General features: G+C 39.4%; 1 protein-coding gene across 1 annotated transcript; it reads right to left on the bottom strand.

The window, feature by feature from the left end:
* Positions 1 to 1,948: 1,948 nt before the first annotated feature.
* CCND1 (cyclin D1) lies at positions 1,949 to 20,172 on the bottom strand. Its single transcript, XM_007067942.4, has 5 exons — positions 19,634 to 20,172; positions 17,837 to 18,052; positions 16,842 to 17,001; positions 11,066 to 11,214; positions 1,949 to 5,321 (listed from the first exon to the last, which is right to left on the bottom strand). The coding sequence occupies exons 1-5, from the start codon at positions 19,829 to 19,831 to the stop codon at positions 5,166 to 5,168; spliced, it is 879 nt and encodes a 292-aa protein (XP_007068004.1). The 5' UTR covers positions 19,832 to 20,172; the 3' UTR covers positions 1,949 to 5,165.
* Between the last annotated feature and the right edge of the window lie 242 nt (positions 20,173 to 20,414).

Genomic DNA, 20,414 nt, shown 5'->3' with positions numbered 1-20,414 from the left:
CTAGATTGTCGGGCTCAGTGGGTAGTGATCAATGGCTCCATGTCTAGTTGGCAGCCGGTATCAAGCGGAGTGCCCCAAGCGTCAGTTTGATGTCAGACTAATCAGCCTGTAGTTATTCATTTACTCCTTTTACTCCCATTTATTTATTTACTCCCATTTACTCCTTTTGTGGCATGAGTTTTTGTCCTGTCCTCTGGAACTTCCCTGGTGTTCCAAGATCTGTTAAAAATCAACATTAATGGTTCAGAGAGCTCCTTGGCCAATTCTTTTAATACTCTTGGGTGCAAGTTATCTGGTCCTGCAGTTTTAAAAATGTTTAACTTTGATAGTTGCTGTTTAACAATAATAGGTGCTTTTTATTAGTGTCTGTGCATTTAAGTGTAGACTGACAGTCAGATATTAAACCAAATTCAGATTCAGTATAGAAGGTGCTATAAATTAACTCCTTCCCACTCAGCTAGACACCTAGATCCATTTACACCCACTTGCTGATGTGTGTAAGGGAGTCTAAGGTATACTTAGTATCTTACTTTCTAAGTAGTGAGAATGTAAGTGGTGTAAATTAAGTTAGGATAAAACAAAATCCTGTGAAAAATAATAGGTACAGTTTTACCACCATTAGTTCAGACTCCTTCTAGACCTGTTTAAACTCATTCTGAATTTAGCTTAGGTCTTCTCTTCTTCCATCATGCAAATATCCCCCCACCAACCCATCAGCATGCCCTAATCCTTTTAAGGAGGGACCATTTCTAGAGGAAAGTACTAGTGTAGACCACATAATTCAGTCTCTCCTCTGTAAGGGGAGCCAGTAAGGGAACAAACTAGTGCCACTTGTAACAATGTTTGTGATGAGGATACCTGTGCATTGGGTAACTGCAGTGAGACCAAATCATTTTGCAGCAGGCTACCAGATTAGATGATGACAACTTTCTTACAACTCTTAAAAGTTTTGGTGTAGTTATTGCTTGAAAACTGTAGTGTGCTGTGAAGTCTAAGTGGCAGGTGCTACACTGGCCACATGCCAGTTGCCCAGGAAACTTATGAGTCAGGCTCTAGAAGTTTTCATGATGGGATGGGGGGGAAATGTATGTCTGCTTTTAGTCTGGATCCTTTGACTGATGTACCTAGTGAGAAATAACGTCCCCAATTTTCAAAACAGAGATTTGGGATAAAAAGAACTCTCCTTTCGGACTTCAGATTGGGACATGATCATTTATAATTCAACCTAATTTTAGTTAGGTATTCATATATATAAACAATACATTGGATGTATATACACACACACACTTAACTTGCTAAATGATCCAGCATGTATCTACCACTGTTATTTTTTCAAGCCTAGTTCAATTCTTTTCCTATTTTGTGTATTGCCCTTTACTAGTGTTAAGCTCTGTAAACAAAAATAAGTATTTTTACCTTTTATGGCCTACTACTTTATTTGAACTAACGGTAGTAATACACAATGCAGGCAGGTGGGAAATAAAAATCTAACACTACTGTCTTTGAAATACACTAGTCATTATCTAAAGGGGACATTTCCATTACTCTGCTAAACTTAAAAGCTAGAAATAATTTTGTAGCATCAAAATCCTAATTCATTTTACTTATTATTGAAAATATCTACCAAACAGCTGGTTAGTCGAGATAGAGGCATAAAAGAAAATCTTAAACCAAAAAAAAAACAAAAAAAAACCTTTGACGTTTAATATATATATATCTCTAGGAATTTGTGCTGACTGACCCATTGCCAAAAGACCTATCACTTCCTAGAGATGTTGAAGAATTAATTATTTGAACACTGCAAACTTTAAAGCATGGAGTGTCAACACAAGAAAATGCCACGTGGTTTGCCCACTACATCAGGATCCAGTTGTTTAAAAATTGCTGTGTGCTGTTAAACTGCAAATTTTACATTCATGAAGCTAATAAAAAACACAGCACACAGGCATTGGGTTTTACAAATTTTATTTCTAGACTTTAGTTCTTTTGCTGGAAACTTGTCTGTTACAGGTCTGTTGGTGAAAATGTGCATTTCAGACCAGTGATGCCAATAAGTACAATATAAAAAAAATGTACAAATCTGAATTGCTTGCTTACTATAGATTGTTATAATAATGTGACAAATAAAACATCTCTGTTGGCACATGAACCTGCTTATCAGGATTTGGCCTTTTAGTACATACATATTTAAAGAAATTTGCAGTATGTACTGCCACTCAGTGTAACACACATAACCAACAACCACTAATGCAATAATCATGTTTGGTTCAGAGACACAGAGATGCCACAAACAGAAGTGTTCATGAGGTAAGCAGTAAGAAATGTTCCTGAAATTTGGACAGAATGTATCCAGTCCTCCTGGGTCCTGCGACTGCTAGTAGCATTGCAATGCTTTATTTATACACTATGTAGGATCTTAACTGCATTTGCCCTCAAAATGAGTTCTAATTCTGTTTTGGTTTAGCAGCATACAGGCAACAGCTAGATTATTCTTCAGCATACAACTCTGTTAGCTGGCTTATTTATGAGATTTACAGGCTTTTTTAAATTAGCATTACGCTATAATTAACAAAAAACAAAACAAAAAACCCTAGTATATTATAACAGATTAAACACACAAAATACTTAGAGTTCCAGAAGATAACCTATCATACCAAATGATGAGTTCCAGCTGATGGGAAACAACACCAAGTGGCATATAAGAGTTATATTATAATGCACCTTTCATATATCAATGTGGCTAATAACACATCTTAAAACTACTATGATAATAAACCCCAGATCAGACAAAGAATCCAGCTTTATAAAACGCATAACAAAAAACTGACATTACTTGATCTTCTGAAATGTCTGTCGTTTTTAAATTAATGCAACCTAGTTGCGAATCGCGAGACCCATTCAGAATAACGTTCAATGCATTTCAGTTTGCAGTAGAACTATGAGGCACTGTGTACGAACATTAAAACCTGGTCTAAACACGGTTAACTGAAGTATGAGGTATTGTGAAACAGGAACCTTTTTGGAATAGAGCAGTAATAATCACATTAAGTAAAAATTGATCACATAAAAAATCTACAAAAAATGATGTCAATAATATAATTTTCTATGAGAAAATTAAAACCTATAACATGGCAGTATATGACATTGTATAACAACAAAAAACAAAAACAAAAAAAAACTGATCCATAAAATAGCAGCAAAACACAATGACAAAGATACAGAAAGCAATGTTAATTTTTTTTCAAACCATGCTGGGAATTTATCCATAGCAGCTCAATAAAAATGGAGCATCCACTCCTTTTTTTTCTTTTTTTTTTTTTCCTTTCTTTTCTTTTTTAAATTTTTTTTACAATCAACACCTTAGCGGCAGTTTTCTCACATACATTTCACCATCACATTCTCCTCGAGCATCAACTTCAACAGCTATGTCCACGTCCCTTCAGCTACTTTCTAAAATAATAATAAAAAGATACATAGCCAAGATGTGCAAATTTTCTATTTGTAGCTAAATAAAAAAAAAAAACAACTGGGGGATATATTGGAATAAGAACTCCTTTCAAGTACACCAAATCTATTCTTTTTTAACTATGGCGTTTCTCATGGTTAGATAGTTTTTGGAAATGTCTAAGAAGGGGCCAAATACACTGTTTTTGAAAAGAGTGTCTTTTTTTTTCCTTAATAAGCTGTGTTAAAACTGCAACATCAAGGGTAGAAAGATTTTTTTTTTTTAAATCAAGGGGCGATTGCGTTATTTTACAAATCATACTGGCCTTATGAACATCCTCTGCAATAAATATTCTTTTTGCCTTAACTATAAATTATATATTTTAGTGTTTAAAAACCTTCAGTTGTAAAACATCTAGAGACAATCCTTAAACTATGTGTCCTATACGTGAACCTTTAAGGCCCCTAATTTACAAACGTGAGTTGGCACCAAAGGATTTCTAAACTTCAACTTTTCTATAGAAAAGGATAGGAAGATATCCTGGCAATTTGTGAATGCAATTTCTCTCACTGGAACACAACCTTCGAAAAAAAATCACCTTTCCTCTAACACCATAGTTAAATGCACTTGCTTTGCAATTCAAAGTTTGCGCACAAGCACTTATATATTTCCAAACCATTCCATTTAAAAAAAAATTCCCACAATAAAAGAACGTATTTCCTATATCTAATGGACTGAAAGTGCTTTGAATGGAATGGTTTTAGAATATTTAAAAAAAAAAAAAAAAAAAAAAAGAGAGAGTAGGCTGTGGATTGAACCTGACCATAATGAGGCTGAATATCTGTTGGGTCAGACCAGCATTTTATACACAGGTAACTACAAAAATATGAAGATTACAAAAATATAATATATTATGTCAATATTTCGGTTTCTCTTTATAATAGAGTATCGTATGAGTAGTACATTGGCCCTTCCCCGACAATGCTAAGCTGGAACCCTACAAAAGCCTTATGCACAGGCAATCCACAGGTACAAAAGATTAACATATAATAATGCTGTATACTAAAATACACTAACTTATGGGTTACGTTAACCATTTATAAGGTGAAGAGGATAAAAACCTAAGAAAATAAAATAAACATTTACAGATGAATTATAAAGTGACTAAATGCATAAGCAAGCAAGATACAGAAAAGCCTAGAACTGCGTTAAAGCTATGCTTTTTATAGGAAAAAAACAAAAAGAATATGTCATTTTCTATTAAAAAAAAACCCTCTTCTACTTTAAAAATGGTTCGTTGGTTGGTTTTGTTTGTTTTATATGTAAGAAATCAAATTTAATACCTCCCCTGGAGACATTGTGTGTGTTAATGTCTATTTTTACAACATACAGACAAGAACACTTTAACATAAAAACTAGTTGATTATTATTGTATAAAATCCTCTATTTTTTGTAGCACAAACCCCTTGGGGTCATGCAAATATTATTTTTCTTTTTTTTTTTTAAGACAGTTTTGGGGTATTTTTTTGTTTGTTTGAAGTCACAGATGGAAGGGAGAAAGAGCAAGGAAAAAAATAACAAGAGTGAAGCTTTCCCTTCTGGTATAAAAATGTCCTGGAGAAAAGGGTTTCTGGGGGAGAGATCCTGATGCTGATTCCTTCTCAGATGCCCTTTCTTTGTCTGCTGTCATTGCCAAACAAACCGATTTGCAGAAGTCCTCTTAAATGTTCACGTCTCGCACATCGGTGGGTGTGCAGGAAAGGTCTGCTTCATCCTCAACAGTCTTTGTTTCTGAAGATATGTTGTGTTGCTGTGCCTGGCGTAGACTGGATTCGAGGAGGGATTCAATCTGTTCTTGGCAAGCTCGTAAACAATCCTAGAGAAGATTAAAGGGGAGGGGGAACACAAACCTTTAGAAAATATACAAAACCGTGTGCCAAATACTATTTTTGCAGAAGGTAAATAAAAATGTAACACCATTTATATAAGGGGGGAAGGCGGGTGGAAGCGAGAGAGATATAAAGACTGGACAGCTCAAGGGGCTGGGCTACAGGTTTTTGCCATCTGGTATTTAGAGGATTATGTCAAATGAGAGTGTAGTCTCAGTACATCTCCCAGTGGGATAAGTGTGCACCTCAACAAATTGCTACCACAGTTAACCTTAACTGGCCCAATGTTAGTCTCAGAAGAGAAGCCAATGACTGAATGGGGCATGGAGACTAAACTATAGTGTCACCACTGGTAATGCTGCCACCCCTAAAGGCACATTGGTGGGACAATGTGTTGAAGCTTATGATACTGCTACCTGTACTGTAAGTGTTCTGTAGATGAACACAAGGCTCTGTCTCCAAGGCTGTCAATCTTGCATCTTTCGCGAGTACAAGAGTTTCATGGATCGTGTTTTTCGAAAAATTCTAATAGCCTCATTCTGATCTCACAGCAGTGTGAATCAGGAGTTACTATCTTGCAGTTGGTGCAATTACTGGGCATAAAACTGGAGTGAGATCAAGAATTAGGCCCAAGACTGTAGCGTTATATAATTTCTACTTCTACGACAGAAATGCCTTGGCACTATACAATCCAGTAGAAGTGATATGAGCCATTTCATAAACAAAAGCTTTTCAGTTAAGGAATGGCTACATTTTTTTGAGACAAGCTTTTCAGATGAAAGGTGCTATATAAATACAAAGTATTAGTAATTAATATTCTGATTATATTCAGCAATGGCCTGATCATGTTAGCTAATTGATTACTAACTCTGGAAAACATCTAAACAAAAAATGCAGCATTCCAAAAGACCAAAATGGATGCCTTTCTGCTGAATGCAGGTCTTTCACAACATACCATCAAACAGCCAGCAACCTCATGGCAATGATTTAGAAAGTGTTGCCAACCTTTTAGCTTGCCACTGCACTCACCATCACACACAGAGAGACCAACTAGGAATGAGACAATACTCTCTGTGACTCATGGCTCAATTTGAGCTTGATCCTGCTGAGTGTCTCATGTCTCCAGGAAGGTGCTGAGCACTCTCCACTCCCATTGCCTTCAATGGGAATTAAGACCACTAAGCACCTCACAGGTTCAAACTTCATATGGATAAAAGAAACCCCCCCGGGCATCTAAGTGTACAGTTAGGAATCGGCACATCAAGCATCCAAAATCTATTTATTCACAAAATCACAGAAATCAGAGATGGAAAAGAGCTGTTAGATCATCCAGTCTGTCTTCCTGCAAATGCAGGATTGGATATTTTTTAGTGCCATGCACGCCCATTGCATGGGCACAGACTTGGAGTGCCTTAAACAAGCAAAACAATCACACAGTATATTGCCAAAATTCCTCAGGCACATTGTTTACTCACATCCTTATAACAAACATCGTGAGCTTTTCTCAACATATTTAACTTTGTCTAGTAAGGACTTTGAAGTTTTCTTTTAGTATTGCCTTTTCTGATTTAACCTATGACATGCGTTAGCCCTTGCAGTGAACCCAGTCTTCCATGATAAATTGCCGTCAAAAGTGTTAGGATGTGCATGACTGAGAATGAATGTTGTTTTCCTGAGAGGGTGACCTGCCTGCTGTTTTCTTTATCTCCCAGTTTCAATTCTGCCTTCATTCAGAAGCTTCTTGTGTGATCTACCAGCTTTTCACTGATTCCACTACCACAAGAACCTTCTCTGCCACCAATAAGGGCACATGGCATTTGGGGTAAAATAAGATTAGAAACCCAAGCAAACAATTCTCTGCAAGTCCTTTCTGAGAGAGAGGGAGGTTAATCCTACCTCTAAGCAGATCAGACCATCAGTTACAGCTCACTGAAAACACATAACCTATGACCTTTTCTGGTTTAAACCCTAGTGTAATATTTCCTCTTGACAGAGACACACAGTATTTTAAATGACAAAAAGAAATGCCTCATATCCTAAAGTCATCATGCCTTTGACTCCTACATACCTCTGGCCTTCCCAGTGAGATCTCTAACAAGACTCCCCAAGATATGACAGATCATTTCTGACTTCAGATACCACAGGACACCCATTTTAACTCCTGACAGCACGCATACCATGACACACGTAAATAGATATACAGAAATAATAAGTAAACACAATTTATTTTTTGCTTCCAAAAAGTTCAAGCACTTTCAGGTTGACTCAGCCATAACTAGGTGGCAAGTTTCTCACTGAAAGCCAACGCATAGTTGTTTCAGAGCAATTCCAACGCTGGCTCTGTTTTTTGGAAACACTCCCACATACATGTTTGACTCTGAAAACTGAAATGTGAACTAGTTTTACTCATAATATTGAACAAGCAATTAATACATTTTGTAAACAGCTCGGGAGGAGTTTCTATAAATGATTATTCTTTTCCTTTTCGGCACTGAAAAAAATCTTCACTCTGACACTGCAGGAGTGGATTGAGTTCTGACTGTATGTTGTTAAATAACATACAATCCTTACAGCTTACTGTAAACAGGCTGTCTGCTAAACTGCAATTTAATGAACAATGTGATGTTTGAAATGCTTTATGTTTTTGTTCAAATTATTTTTTCATGTAGATATTAAATGAACAGCTTCTCTGCAAGAATATTAAATTTCTCAAAAATGCTACATACAAAAAAACTTACTGTGTACATTTTCATCACTAGCATAACATTATTGATGCCCAATGTTACACTTACATTTTGTTTTTCCATTCTACTCACAGCTTCTGAATACTGGGAGCAAATACAAAACTTGTGTGTTAGTCTGATAACTTCTCCCAACAACTTTTCTGCTTCACTACCCAAATTTTCAATGCCCACAGTTTGTTCAAGGTCATAAGCCCTTCCTGGATTAATTAAGCTTCTCAGTGAAAAAAAAGGCCTACTAGATTACTGATGTGGTCAAATACCTTTATTTAACATACACAGTAGACATGATCAGATTGAAATTCAGTCCAGCATAAGATTTAAGGTCAGATCTAAAGGAAACAAACAACAACAAAATCTATTGGAAATCCTTTGTTATTGCCTGGCTCATTAAGAATAAAAGACATATGTTTGAAGGTGTCTCTGGTGTGGGCAGGGAGGAGAAGCAAATTCCAGTGTATTAACAGACAGCATGGAAACCCAATCTGATCTAGTTTAGCAAATTTCTGGCCTGGAAATGAATGTCAGGCAAAATTCAATCCATTTGGATGATGGGGTCAGGAACAGAATGATGGAAGACAGCCCAAGACTTCTAATTGTGATTATCTGACTTCTAATTACCACTGATCAAAGGCAAAATGGGAAACTGGACTCCTACCAACATAAACATGAACTATAAAAGAATTTCAATCAGGTGATATTCATTTTACTTTAGACTCAACTTTCTTGAGACTAAGGTAAAACCTATCAGTATGAAAACTGAAATCCAACAGACCATCTGCTCCGGCTAGCAAACAATCAGGAAAAGTGTTAACCATTTTGTCAAAATGCATCAGTCTAATAAATACTTTGAAACAATCGAATCCACATGATATTAAATGTATGGCAATATGTGCCATCACTTGTGGATCAACAACCCAAACAATGTTATTAAGAAAACTTTCAAGATCAGGATTAGTGTTTGATCCATCAGTTAAGATAATTTGTTTAATAAGAAATGTGTAGTAAGCTCTAAGGCCAGAGATCCCTCTTTATAGAAAATCCAGTAATTGTCAAATTCACAGAATAATTATGGCAGAGGATATTGCACCTTTATTATAAACATGGGGACAGAAATCATGTTAATACAGAAGACCAAGAAAGAAATCAACAAAGATTTAGGTGATCTTTCCTTTTTGAGGTTCCTTTAAAAAATTTACATAAAACTTTATGATATTTCTTATTTCATCTAGCAAACTATGTAAAAATCTTAATGTCTAGTTATTGTTATTTTAAGACATAAACATAATTATCACAAAAGTTTCCCTCCCACTCACCTTAAAGATCTTCCTTTTAAGTTCAGTTCATATAGACTGTGGCCTTGCATACTATTTATGAATAATAAAACGCAGTGCCCAAAGTGCTATTACTTCTAATTAAAACTACTTTCCTTTTTCAAAGAGCTCTGACACTGACCAAGTCAAGTCATGTAAGGACATGTTGCAGTTCTACATGATACAGAGTTCTGCGATGTGTTAGAATCTAATTCATGGTTATATATGAAAAAAATGTAAATAATATTTTCTTTTAAATCAGACATACACTATCGGTGCTGAAAGCAGATTGCTTGCTTCTTCCTAAGTTCCTGATTCAAATGTCTTGAATTGGATAGAGTTCAAGCATACACTTAAGCACATGCATGGGCCTAACAAATAAGCCAGAGTATTACAGGTACATACCACTTCAGCAGTGGGATACATAAAGCATCTGTAGTACTTAAGAGTATATAACATTTCAGCACTGAATCAGTACTACTAAATTCTGCTCCTAGTAATATTAAGAGCAAAAATAATTTGCTTAACTGTGTGGTATAGTATCTTGAAATAGTTAGGATGGGCCGATAATAAGCAGCAGTGAAGTATTTGTCTGTGTTGGCATCACCTAAATTCTAACAAAGTATCAGAAAAATATTCCCTTATATGGGAACTAATCATAACAGTGCTTTCACAATTTGCTAACAATCATTAAAATTCTACATATCACAGCCCTTTATATTAACTTGGGTGTGAGTTGTTTGGTTGTTAGAATAATTATATATCTTCAGTTTATGAATACATAAAATGAAGGGTTTTACAGCATCTCAAAGATTCTATTGCAAACCACAGGGTTGTCTTTATTTGAGTCATTGTCCAGAGCTTGGAGACCGCACAAGAACCTTTTTAAAGCATCTATTTATTGGTCTTCCACATTGTTACAAAACAAAGCTAAACTCTGCCCCAACTTCACACACCATTATGACATGGATCATTGACTTTAGGTCTTCCTTGTAGGCTCCCTTCCTGGCCCATTCACTCATGAAAGGTTTATTGCTCACTAGTTACTGATGTGCATCTCCTGGAAGCTGCAGGGCAAAATGAGAGTCCTATGAGGACCATCTACCTTGTCAGAAAGTCGTGGGACAAACATTTGTTCCAAAAAGGAATTCAATACCAGCTACTGTGCAGGTCTAGCACGTAATAAACCAAATTAGATAATTAGAACCCCCTTAAAAAAGGCATTTCACACCACTAGGCACAATAAAGGGTCTCAGGAGTGGTCAAAGATAAGCTCAGAGATACCATGAAGTCTATTTATTGCAATCTTAGTAACTATTTCCTTGTCTTATTTTAAAGGTTTTTGTTCTACATAGGCTGCTGGTTTAATAACCTACAAACCAAATACAGCCTCAGCAATTGTCCTAAACCAATTTAAGAGTTTCCTTTGCTTTGTTGATATGTCTGTCTTAGCAACAGGAGGACCGGTCATGGTATTCATATCAATGAACTGCAGTAGCGTAATCTCTGATTTTTAATGTATATAATGATGACTAATAGTCACTGGGAAGAACAAAAGAGAATACACTTGAAAAACCACATCCAAGTTGTACTTTAATCAGCGTTTACTGTCAAATCATATACCACAGTGAGGCACTCAAAAAACTCTAAAATAGAGAGATTGAAAGAATCACTTACCGGGTCACATTTGATAACTTGTGATAGGAAATGTGTGAGACTTTGATAGGAGAGGAAAGTGTTAGTGTCTCCCAGGTGAAGGCCTTGCACGGCTGCTACCACACTCCCAGCTGCGATCATGGAAGGTGGGTTTGAAATAAACTTAACATCTGTTTAAAGAGAGAAGTGGGAAAAAAGAAGAATTGATTTCTTTAGGATGAGCTTGCTTGTGTCACTCCTAAGAGTTAGACCTGATTGCCAGATAATAAGTCTTAAGAGGCTGTAGGAATGCAAACATAAAGACTCTTCCTAATGTAATTTAACAATATCGGCAATTAAAGGGCCCGATCCCACAAGCACTTATGCACATGAATAACTTTACCTGAGTGAGAAACCCTTTTTTAGAGAAAGGCCTGAAAGGCTAATCATTCCTTTGAAGGATTTTGAGGATATTAGGGCCCTAATCCTGCAAACACTTATAAATATGCTTTACTCCTGTGAGTAGTCCCATTTAAATCAACGTGATTACTCACACGAGTAAAGCTATTCACATTTGAAAGCATTTGCAAGATCAGGTGCATTATGTGATGTAAGCAGTCTCTGAATCATATACCCTTTAAAACATAAACCTTTACAATTATGTTAGAAAGAGAGAAATGTATAACTTTAATATAAAACAAAAGCAAAACCAAAAGAGATTAAGACCACTTAAACCTGTCAGTAGGTGAATATTCCATATTTAAATTAAGGTTTCATCTTAAAAATGCTTTGTCTCAACCTAGTCTCTTGTCAGTGGCTGCCATCCATCCTGGCAACAGGGATTTAATGTAAATGTGGCATAACTAAGTGACGGGGGTCCCAAGAATTGGCGGACAATCAGTTACATTCTGATGTGACACCATGCTGACAAGAGGCTGGGCCCCCTTCCAGACTGCATTGCTGTAGGTCTCTCTACAAAGCCACTCCCATGATTCCTTGAGGGGCCTATCTCTGCCATTATAATGTTATTCCCTCCCCCCCCCCTTTCTTTTTTTTTTAATAAGGGCAAATAATGTGGAATAATCCACATTTTAATGCTAAGGCTCTTTCTGCTATACAGGAATGTGTTTGATTTTTGATTCATGGCAAAATGAACCCTGGACCAAGTATTAGGAGGAAAAGAAATAAGTGGTACTAGTAAATGTCTAACTTTTTAGGGGAGAAAAAGGAAATGATATCTTATATACGATAACTTGAGATACATTCCTTCCCCTATTATCAAATATACAACTTCTCCTTTGCTGCATAAACATAAACCACCTGTCAACCCTTGAATTAAATCAAAGACATGAAAAACTTAAGCGGGAGGGAATGGGGGCGCTATGAAACAGTTTAAATATTAAATCATTTATCTCTTTATGATTTAATATCTTTTGTATAAAGGCTTTAACAGTATAAGCATCAGGACTCTCTGTATATACTAAACACCTATTGTTGTAGGTATTATAGGTACAGTTTGGGGTTTATATCTCTGCCACTCCATCTGTACCCCGACCCATCCCATACCCACCTTCCAAAGGGAAATTTACCCAGAGCTCTATGAAATTGAAAGTGCCTTCAAAATTAAATTGATGTGATTAAGTATAGAAGGGTTTTTTATGTGCTATGTTGCCAGCTAAACTCATGTCACATCTTGACATATCTGAAATAGGTCTAACTTACCTCTTCCCTCCCCCACCTCTCCCCAACTCTTTCCCAAAAGATTTCTAAATAGATTCAGTTTGACCATTGCCAATAAATGCATCCCAGAGATAGTATCTGATCTGTTCACTCAAACAAATCACTGGTGTGTTTTCTTAGGTACACTTAAAATGAGAGGCTTCTCTTGGTTTAAACAGGTCTGAAGTTTTGATTCACCAAACTTTAGTTGTATACACATACACAGTCACAGTGAATTATCTCCAGTGTTTATTAGTTTCTGCATAATTATCATCCCAAAAAATGGCCAAAATTGTGTAAGTTTAATGAGTCCATTCAGACAGTAGTAAGTTTGGGATTCCTGTTTGCTTTTTTCTTTCAAAGGGGGCAATACACAAGAACATGAATTCACAGTCACACCCTTAGTATGTCCAAGGTGGAAAAGTAATAATGCAGTTTAAATGACCAGTTTATGTCTGTCCCCATAACCACTCCAGACAAGCAGCATGGACTGTCTTTTTGTTGCAACTCAACAAGGAATTATTTGTGGCAGAGGCCACTAATTTCAGCATATTAATCAGGGGGCCCCTCTGGCCTGTAATTGGATGCCCCCAAGTGAAGAGTGTGGCATCATTGTCAGCCTCCATCGCCTCATCTTGCGCTATTGAGCGCTCAGGAACAAGGGGGCTTCGGTGAGATGAATTAGACCTGACACAGCCACAATGGGGAAGGGGGCCCCATCAATTGAAGCACACATCCCCAGTAGCCTATCTGAGACTTCATCCAAAAAGAATAAACAACTTCAGCGTTGTTAAAAAGAGAGAGAGGGAGAATGAGAGAGAGAGAGAGAGAGAGAGAGAGAGAGAGAGAGGGGAGGGGGAGGAGAGAGAAGAATGCCAGCCACCCTGAAGGGAGGACAAAGCAGGCATCTAGGCGCTGCAGCGCTTTAAAAAAAATTCCTAACAAGGCGAGTCACCCCTTTTCCTTTTTAAATGGAGCAGCAATTCCATCCGTCTGGAGAGCTGGGGGCTATGAATGAAAATCTTTTCATTGAGGCAAATCAAAACTGTGAACATAAATCACTTGCTGCAAGATGCAACAGGTTCCAACTGGTCACATACCTTGAGTCTCCCAATTTTATAAAGGCCAGAGAATAGAAGAATTGTAGCAAAGTTGTTTCAAAGGGAAGTCTTTTTTCTCTCTCTCTCCACCAGGGAGGAGGAAAGAGAGGAGAGAAGAACAATAATAATAACATAAAGGGGCCTGGTATGTTTAGATAACCAGAGGGCCACAATGAAACACTGAAGCGCCCAATATTTGTTCCTTTTCATTGTTTTGCTTGTATAGAGCTGGAGTTTTAACTTAACTCCAGTCTTAACTGGGGCCAAAAAAGGCCCGTTTCCTTTTGAGTTATCCCTGCCTTACTTGGCCATGCCAAAGCCCCATTTATTAAGGTCAATTACGTGTTAACTTCAAACAACCCCTAGTAATTTTTTCTTTCTTTCTCTAACCTACCACAGCAAAAAGCTGGTGAAAATATATTTAAAAAACAAAACAAATCCCCTTCTATTAGGCAGGCAATTGAGGATGGAGCATAAAGGGAATTCCACTCAACATCACCTTTCTACGTAATCTTTTCTATCAGGAGCAAATACACATACACATCTTCAAACTCTCCCCTGCCTTCACCTTGTATTCAAGTACTGCTCACACAATGCCACTGGAGTCAATTTCCCAGTGGCTTCCATGGGCTCTGGATCAGGCCCACAAGGTATTCAGGAAAGTACAACCGGTTTGCAATCCACCTAGATTAGGGCTGGCCAGAAAAAAATATAACACACCAAAAAGTGAAGGTCAGATGCTGCTGACGCCACGTGTTCTTTATCTTGTCTGGGCATCACTAGCCAACAAGGGAGTCATCCGAAGAGAGAGACAAAAAAATCTTGGCATCCAAAAATGAAATAAAAATCCAAAGCTGATCAAACAGCTCTGTTCAACACTCCTTACTCAGGTAATATTCCCAGTGACTTCAATGGAGTGCTGAGTAAGTCCCATAATCTTGATGACCTCCATGCTATTTTAAAAAGCTAAGTAAAATTCTCTGTACATGGGTCACATTCACTGATCCATTTTCCAGCTACCCATGTGGTGAGGAGCATACTGTTAAATATAGACTCTGGATGTGCTTTCTAAAAGAACCATAACAACACTGACAGTAGATCAAAGTACTGGACTCCTAGCAAGGCTTCAACCTTTGAACTACTCTTGTTTTCATCACTATCACTGCCAGCACAACCACCTAGATTAAACATCCCCATATCCAAAGGGGAGACTGGATAGCTCTAAAGAAACACCATATACAACTAATCTCTTAGGTGGCTTCAGACCAGGCAATCACACATTCGAATTCACTGCAATCTCAATGTTCTGCTTGAATCTCTGTCTAGGAAAACACATTTGATCCACAAATGTTTCAAATCCTTTAAAAGCTGTTTGGAGAGGTTCTATTACTCACATATTAGGAGCAATGCGCTGAGTCAGTCAAACTTGTGAGCTGCCTGCCATTCTGTACTTAGGCCTATGATAAAGGCAAGACTGAAACCTACCAGTAATGTATATATTTATCTTCAGAGATTCTGTGGCTATATCTCCAGGCCAGACACTTCAGTGAGAGTGACTATGTGAGACCAATAAATTATTTTTATTTTTTTAATGCTTATTATTTTTCTTGGATCTTTTGACCACATCCATCCCTGGTGTAACACCACTGAACACCAATGTACATCAGAGATTAATTTGCCCTTTGGCTTTAAATACACCCTAAGCTTTCAAGTACAGAGAGACGGGGGGGAGGGGTAGCTGCATTAGTCTGTATCCACAAAAAACAACGAGGAGTCCAGCTACAACCAACAGAGACCTTTTCTTCAGACTGAACGACTCAATGTCATGCAGGCATGACCTCTCCTTTCACTTAACTATTATTGGATATGAATATTCATATTTATAAAGGTATATTACTAATTTCCAGTGAGTTTTTTATTAGTGTCAACATGATCCTTGACATTCATCTTTATGTGACGCTACAGGCTTCCCTTCAAAGGAGCATTTGCTTTGGCTGCCTTTGTTTCCTTATTCTTTTGCCACATTTGGGTTTCTCATGCCACATTGAAAGGAATCATGTGAAGTGGATTTTAAGAAAAACTGATCAATCCTTTGAAAACCACCTTTGTCCTGCCTGCCCCTCCACTCTTTCCCATGAGAACAGTGGTATCTGGAGGAGATCATAAAGGCAGTGTTGCTCTTCTGATCTCTTGCTCCCCATCTTACTCTTGTTATGGTTCAATGGATAAAATGCATGACCGCCTGCACACCATTTGTGCACGTGGAGTTTCCAGGAATTAGCGCGCGCACACACACACACACACACACACACAGTGCCCTTGAAACCAAAGATCAAGCCTCTGCAAACCTGGCCCAGGGAACAGTCAGTGTCTCTGGCTCCTCTGCAGTCCGCCCCTGCACATGCCTCCAGCAAAGCACGTGGCCAGCTGGGTGTGGACGGCAGACTTAGCCCTGTGCCAGAAAAGTGTCTGTGCCATGTGCCCCTTCTGCAATCCACCATCTACTAGCATGGGAAAAGGGGAAACTTGAATGAGGGAGATTTTAAACATGCCAGTGAAACGCACCCATATACAGAACTAACTACATGCAAATTCTTCCTCCTAACTCTTTCAAAACTGCCTTAAAATGAATCCACAATGAGGGAGTCTGCCTCCAGGCCAGAGATTCTTTGGCAGGCCTGCATAGGCCTAGATATACACTGGAGAAGGATCTAGCCATTCTTTGAGATAGGTTTATTTAATCACTTTCCATGAAGAGTTTTACATATTTACTTCATGTTAAACTCAGAAGAGAGGCATCTTCTCAGAAACTTACCTTCTGAAAAGTAATCCACCTTCTGCAAACAACAGGGGACAACATTCAGTGCTTAAATTATCTGCACTGAGTTCTGCGAACTTGAGTATGGTAACTCTACGGAAAGTCTTAGGAATTGGGGATAAGGGTGGGTGTGCATATTGGGTATGGGGAACAACACGCCATTTTAGTGTGCAGGGCATACCTGTAGCGCACAGAGCCACAAAAGTCTGGGCATGTTTACGGATGATTTGCTTGGTGTCCTCCGCCACAGGCATTTTAGTAAGGAAATGTTCAATGAAATCATGAGGGGTCATTGCGGCCAGATTCCATTTCAGCTTATTCACCAGAAACAGCTCCATTTGCTACAAAAACAAAAAGGAGGAAAGGGGAAAAAGAAGGAAAACAGTTAGAAGCTCTGCTTATAAACAGCTTTGAAATGTAGCAATTGCTTCTGAAGCAGTTAAGGTGAATTTCATCGGTTTTTAGTGTATTCTGGAATCTTAATGCAGGGGGGCTTCTTTTTGACGCACTGACTTCTGCATGATTGGAGACTGATGACTAAAACACTACACTTCCTCACCAGTGGTGCTGTGATGCTGTGAAGGAGGATTACTAGCAGAGGTGTACCAAGGTGAGGGTGCCTTTATGCATGAAACTACTGCAAGACTGTCCTCACCCAGAGGCCTGAAATGCAGCACTCCGTTCACCAGTCAAGTTGCTGAACTGCACACTAGGAACGCAAGAGGGCGCCAGCCACCCACTTTTTACCCCTTGTCCTGTACTTTCTCTGAGGGTGAGGTAATAATGAGTATCTTAGGGATTTTTTCATTCGAATAATCTACTGCATCATGTAGTCTGCAATCGCAGAGAGTCTGCACGAGCCCAACTTTCGCTGGCTAAGAAGCGCGTGGAACCCCCTGACGCCAGCTTACTGGAGCGGAGGGGGCGGGGGGCAGAGACAGCCGTGTAAGTTACATCTGTTGCTCCCATGTGCCGTAATGGAGTTAGCCTGGGAGCTGGAGGTGAACGGCCAATAATTCTAGGGGTGAATTGCGCATAATTACTCAGTGTGAAGTAGGGGGTCACACTGGGCAGATCTGAAGAAGGAGCCTCGCGATTTTCTCTGTCGGGGTTGATTTTTATTTATTTTCCTCTCTCCTGATCGTGCTTTTCCAGATGAAGTAAACACGAAATTACCAGTAATTCGTCGGGTCTAATGGAGTTGTCGGTGTAAATGCTCAGTTTTTCTGCGGTTAGGGGAATCGTTTCCTTCATTTTTGAAGCCACAAACATGCAGGTAGCTCCCAGAAGTTGCAATCGGTTTTTCTTGAGGGGTTCAAACGACAAAAATCTGTCCAAATAATTCATAGCCAAGGGGAAAACTTCCTCTTCACATTTCTGCTCCTCGCAAACCTGGAAAAGGAGAGAGCTCGTTGAAACGAATAATAATGATAGCAACTGTTACATCTAGTCATGCCTCCTCCCCCCAACCAAAGCTTGAAGGGCAAGGCAGAGTACAGGGGTGACGGGGGGAGAAATAAATTTCCCCCAAAAGAGTGGGGAAAAGACTTAAAAGAAACTGAAAGAGAAAGTCGCAAACGCAGAAAGTAGGGAAATGTGGCGTTAGAAATCCGCAGCCGAGCTCTGGCCAAAAGGGGAAATCTGGATTCTCACAGATCGGCAGCCGCTTTGAAAAAGGCAAATAAATTGCAAAATGATGCGGGGACAGAGCTGGGATCCCAGGGTTTTGTTCTTATTTGCCTGGGTGCTGCCGATTCTCTGCTTTGCTCGAGACACAAAGGTGGCGTCCGGAGCAGCAGCAGCACCAGCCCCATTTCCCCAGACGTCATCTTTTCAAAAAATATTTAAAAATATTTAAAAAATCAGCCGAAGCTCCAAAAAGGGCTGAAAACGACCCGGCGGGGGTCCTTTACCGATCCCCGGGCTGATGGGGCACCTGGGGGCGTCCAGGGAGATACCCCGAAATCAAACTCACAAGGTCCCCCTCACCCTCTTCAGAAAAGCAACGTGCGACATTTCGGAGAGCAAGGGCAACGTGCTGCGCTTTCAAAAATTAATTAAAAATAGATCGCAGGCGCCCAGGGCTTCGGAAAAGGCATGAAAATGTAGCCCCGGCTCCCTAGCTCCAGCTGGGAATGCCCTGACACATGTCCTGCCAGGGGAGTGGGGCATTTGAACTAGATTTTGCCATGCGACCTTGCCGAAAGTTTCTGCAGCACAAGCATGTCTTTGAGGGGTGACCACAGCTCGCTCTCTGCTCTGAACAAAGAAACTTTCACCCTGCATTTCCCCAAGAAATGACAGAGCCCAACAGCCGATCCTCCTGTCCACAGCCCCAGCAGGGACCCCCGTTTCTGGAGCACCCCCGGCCCCCTTTGGCTTGCTCCTGGGGACTTGCTAATTTTCTAATTATTAATAAACACTTTTGCTTTGCAATAAAAGAACAAAGATGGCGCATAATACTGGCACGGGCAGCACTTGCATACGTGTACATGGATATTAATTTAAAATAAAATCCCAATAAAATAACTGGCGAGGTTTAACTGCAGCCCTAAGACAAGAGTGGGGCGTCGGGGTGCCTGGGAAGTTGCTGTGCTCATCTGGGATCCCAGAGAAGGACTCTTAAGGGGGCTTTTTCCAAGTGGGGCTTTCAAACTTTGTTTTCTCTGGCACTGAGTTCATTCTAAAAGGTTCAAGGGAGACCCCCAGAATTTATTTTCTTTAGAGATGGGGGTGTGGGATTTGCTTTCCCTCTATCGAAGACACCTCATTGTTAACAAGTAAATAAAAGATAAGGGGATAAAAGGCATCACACTCCTGACTGTCAATATATATCTGTAGCAATATGTCCTATGCTGAAGGAGGGGGTGTTTTTTTTTTGGGGGGGGGGGAGCTGGGGTTGGAATGGGGGAGTCATTCAGGGTTTATTCATTAATGCAGAAGCTTGCAAAGAAATCTCTGAAACATACAAACCTCCAGCATCCAAGTGGCAACTATTTTCCTCATATATGGCAAGATTTCCTTCTGCACGCACTTGAAGTAGGACACAGAGGGCGAGCAGGTCTCCTCTGCCTTCAGCATTGTCTGCAGAACCCTGTCATTTAGTAGGTTGGCATCTAGATAGGCTCTTCTGATGGTTTCCACTTCACAACACAGCAGCTGATGTTCCATGTCTGTCTCCTTCTTCTAAAGTCAGTTTTCTAAAGGACTGAGTCAGTCTCTCTCTCGCTTGCTCTCTCGCTCTCTCTCTCTCTCTCTCTTCCCCTTCCAGGAGTCCCTTGGATGCTGCTTGCTGCTACTGCCGCTACAGCCCTCTGGAGGCTGCAAAACTTTCTAACTTCCAACAAAACTCTCCTGTATAGTCCCTGTGACGTTACTGTTGTTAAGCAGAGATCAAAGCACAAGAGAGAATGAGAAAGAGAGTGAGAGAGAAGCCAAAAGCAAGGGGCAGAGCCCTAAAGCCATCCCATAAGCTTTAAGTCCTTCCCCTTATACAGAAGCAGGGGTTTAATGCAAATGAGACAAGGGCTTGCTTTCTTCAAGGGAAGCAGAGAGGTGGGGGAAACCCAAATTGTCTCTTCAGCGTATGATGCATAATTTTTAAAATGGAGAGAGTTCTGCAGTGGGAGCTAAATGATGAATGGGATTAGGCCACACACAGTCAGGCATGGATATAAATACAGGGAAACTTATTTATTATTATTTTAGTGGGGGAGGGCAGCAGGACCATATTAATTATTATTATTGCCCAGCT

This window comes from Chelonia mydas, chromosome 6 (genome assembly GCF_015237465.2).
Source record: "Chelonia mydas isolate rCheMyd1 chromosome 6, rCheMyd1.pri.v2, whole genome shotgun sequence".
NCBI lineage: Eukaryota > Metazoa > Chordata > Testudines > Cheloniidae > Chelonia > Chelonia mydas.
Note: the sequence above shows the minus strand (reverse complement) of the source record. Positions and strands in the feature narration are given on the sequence as shown.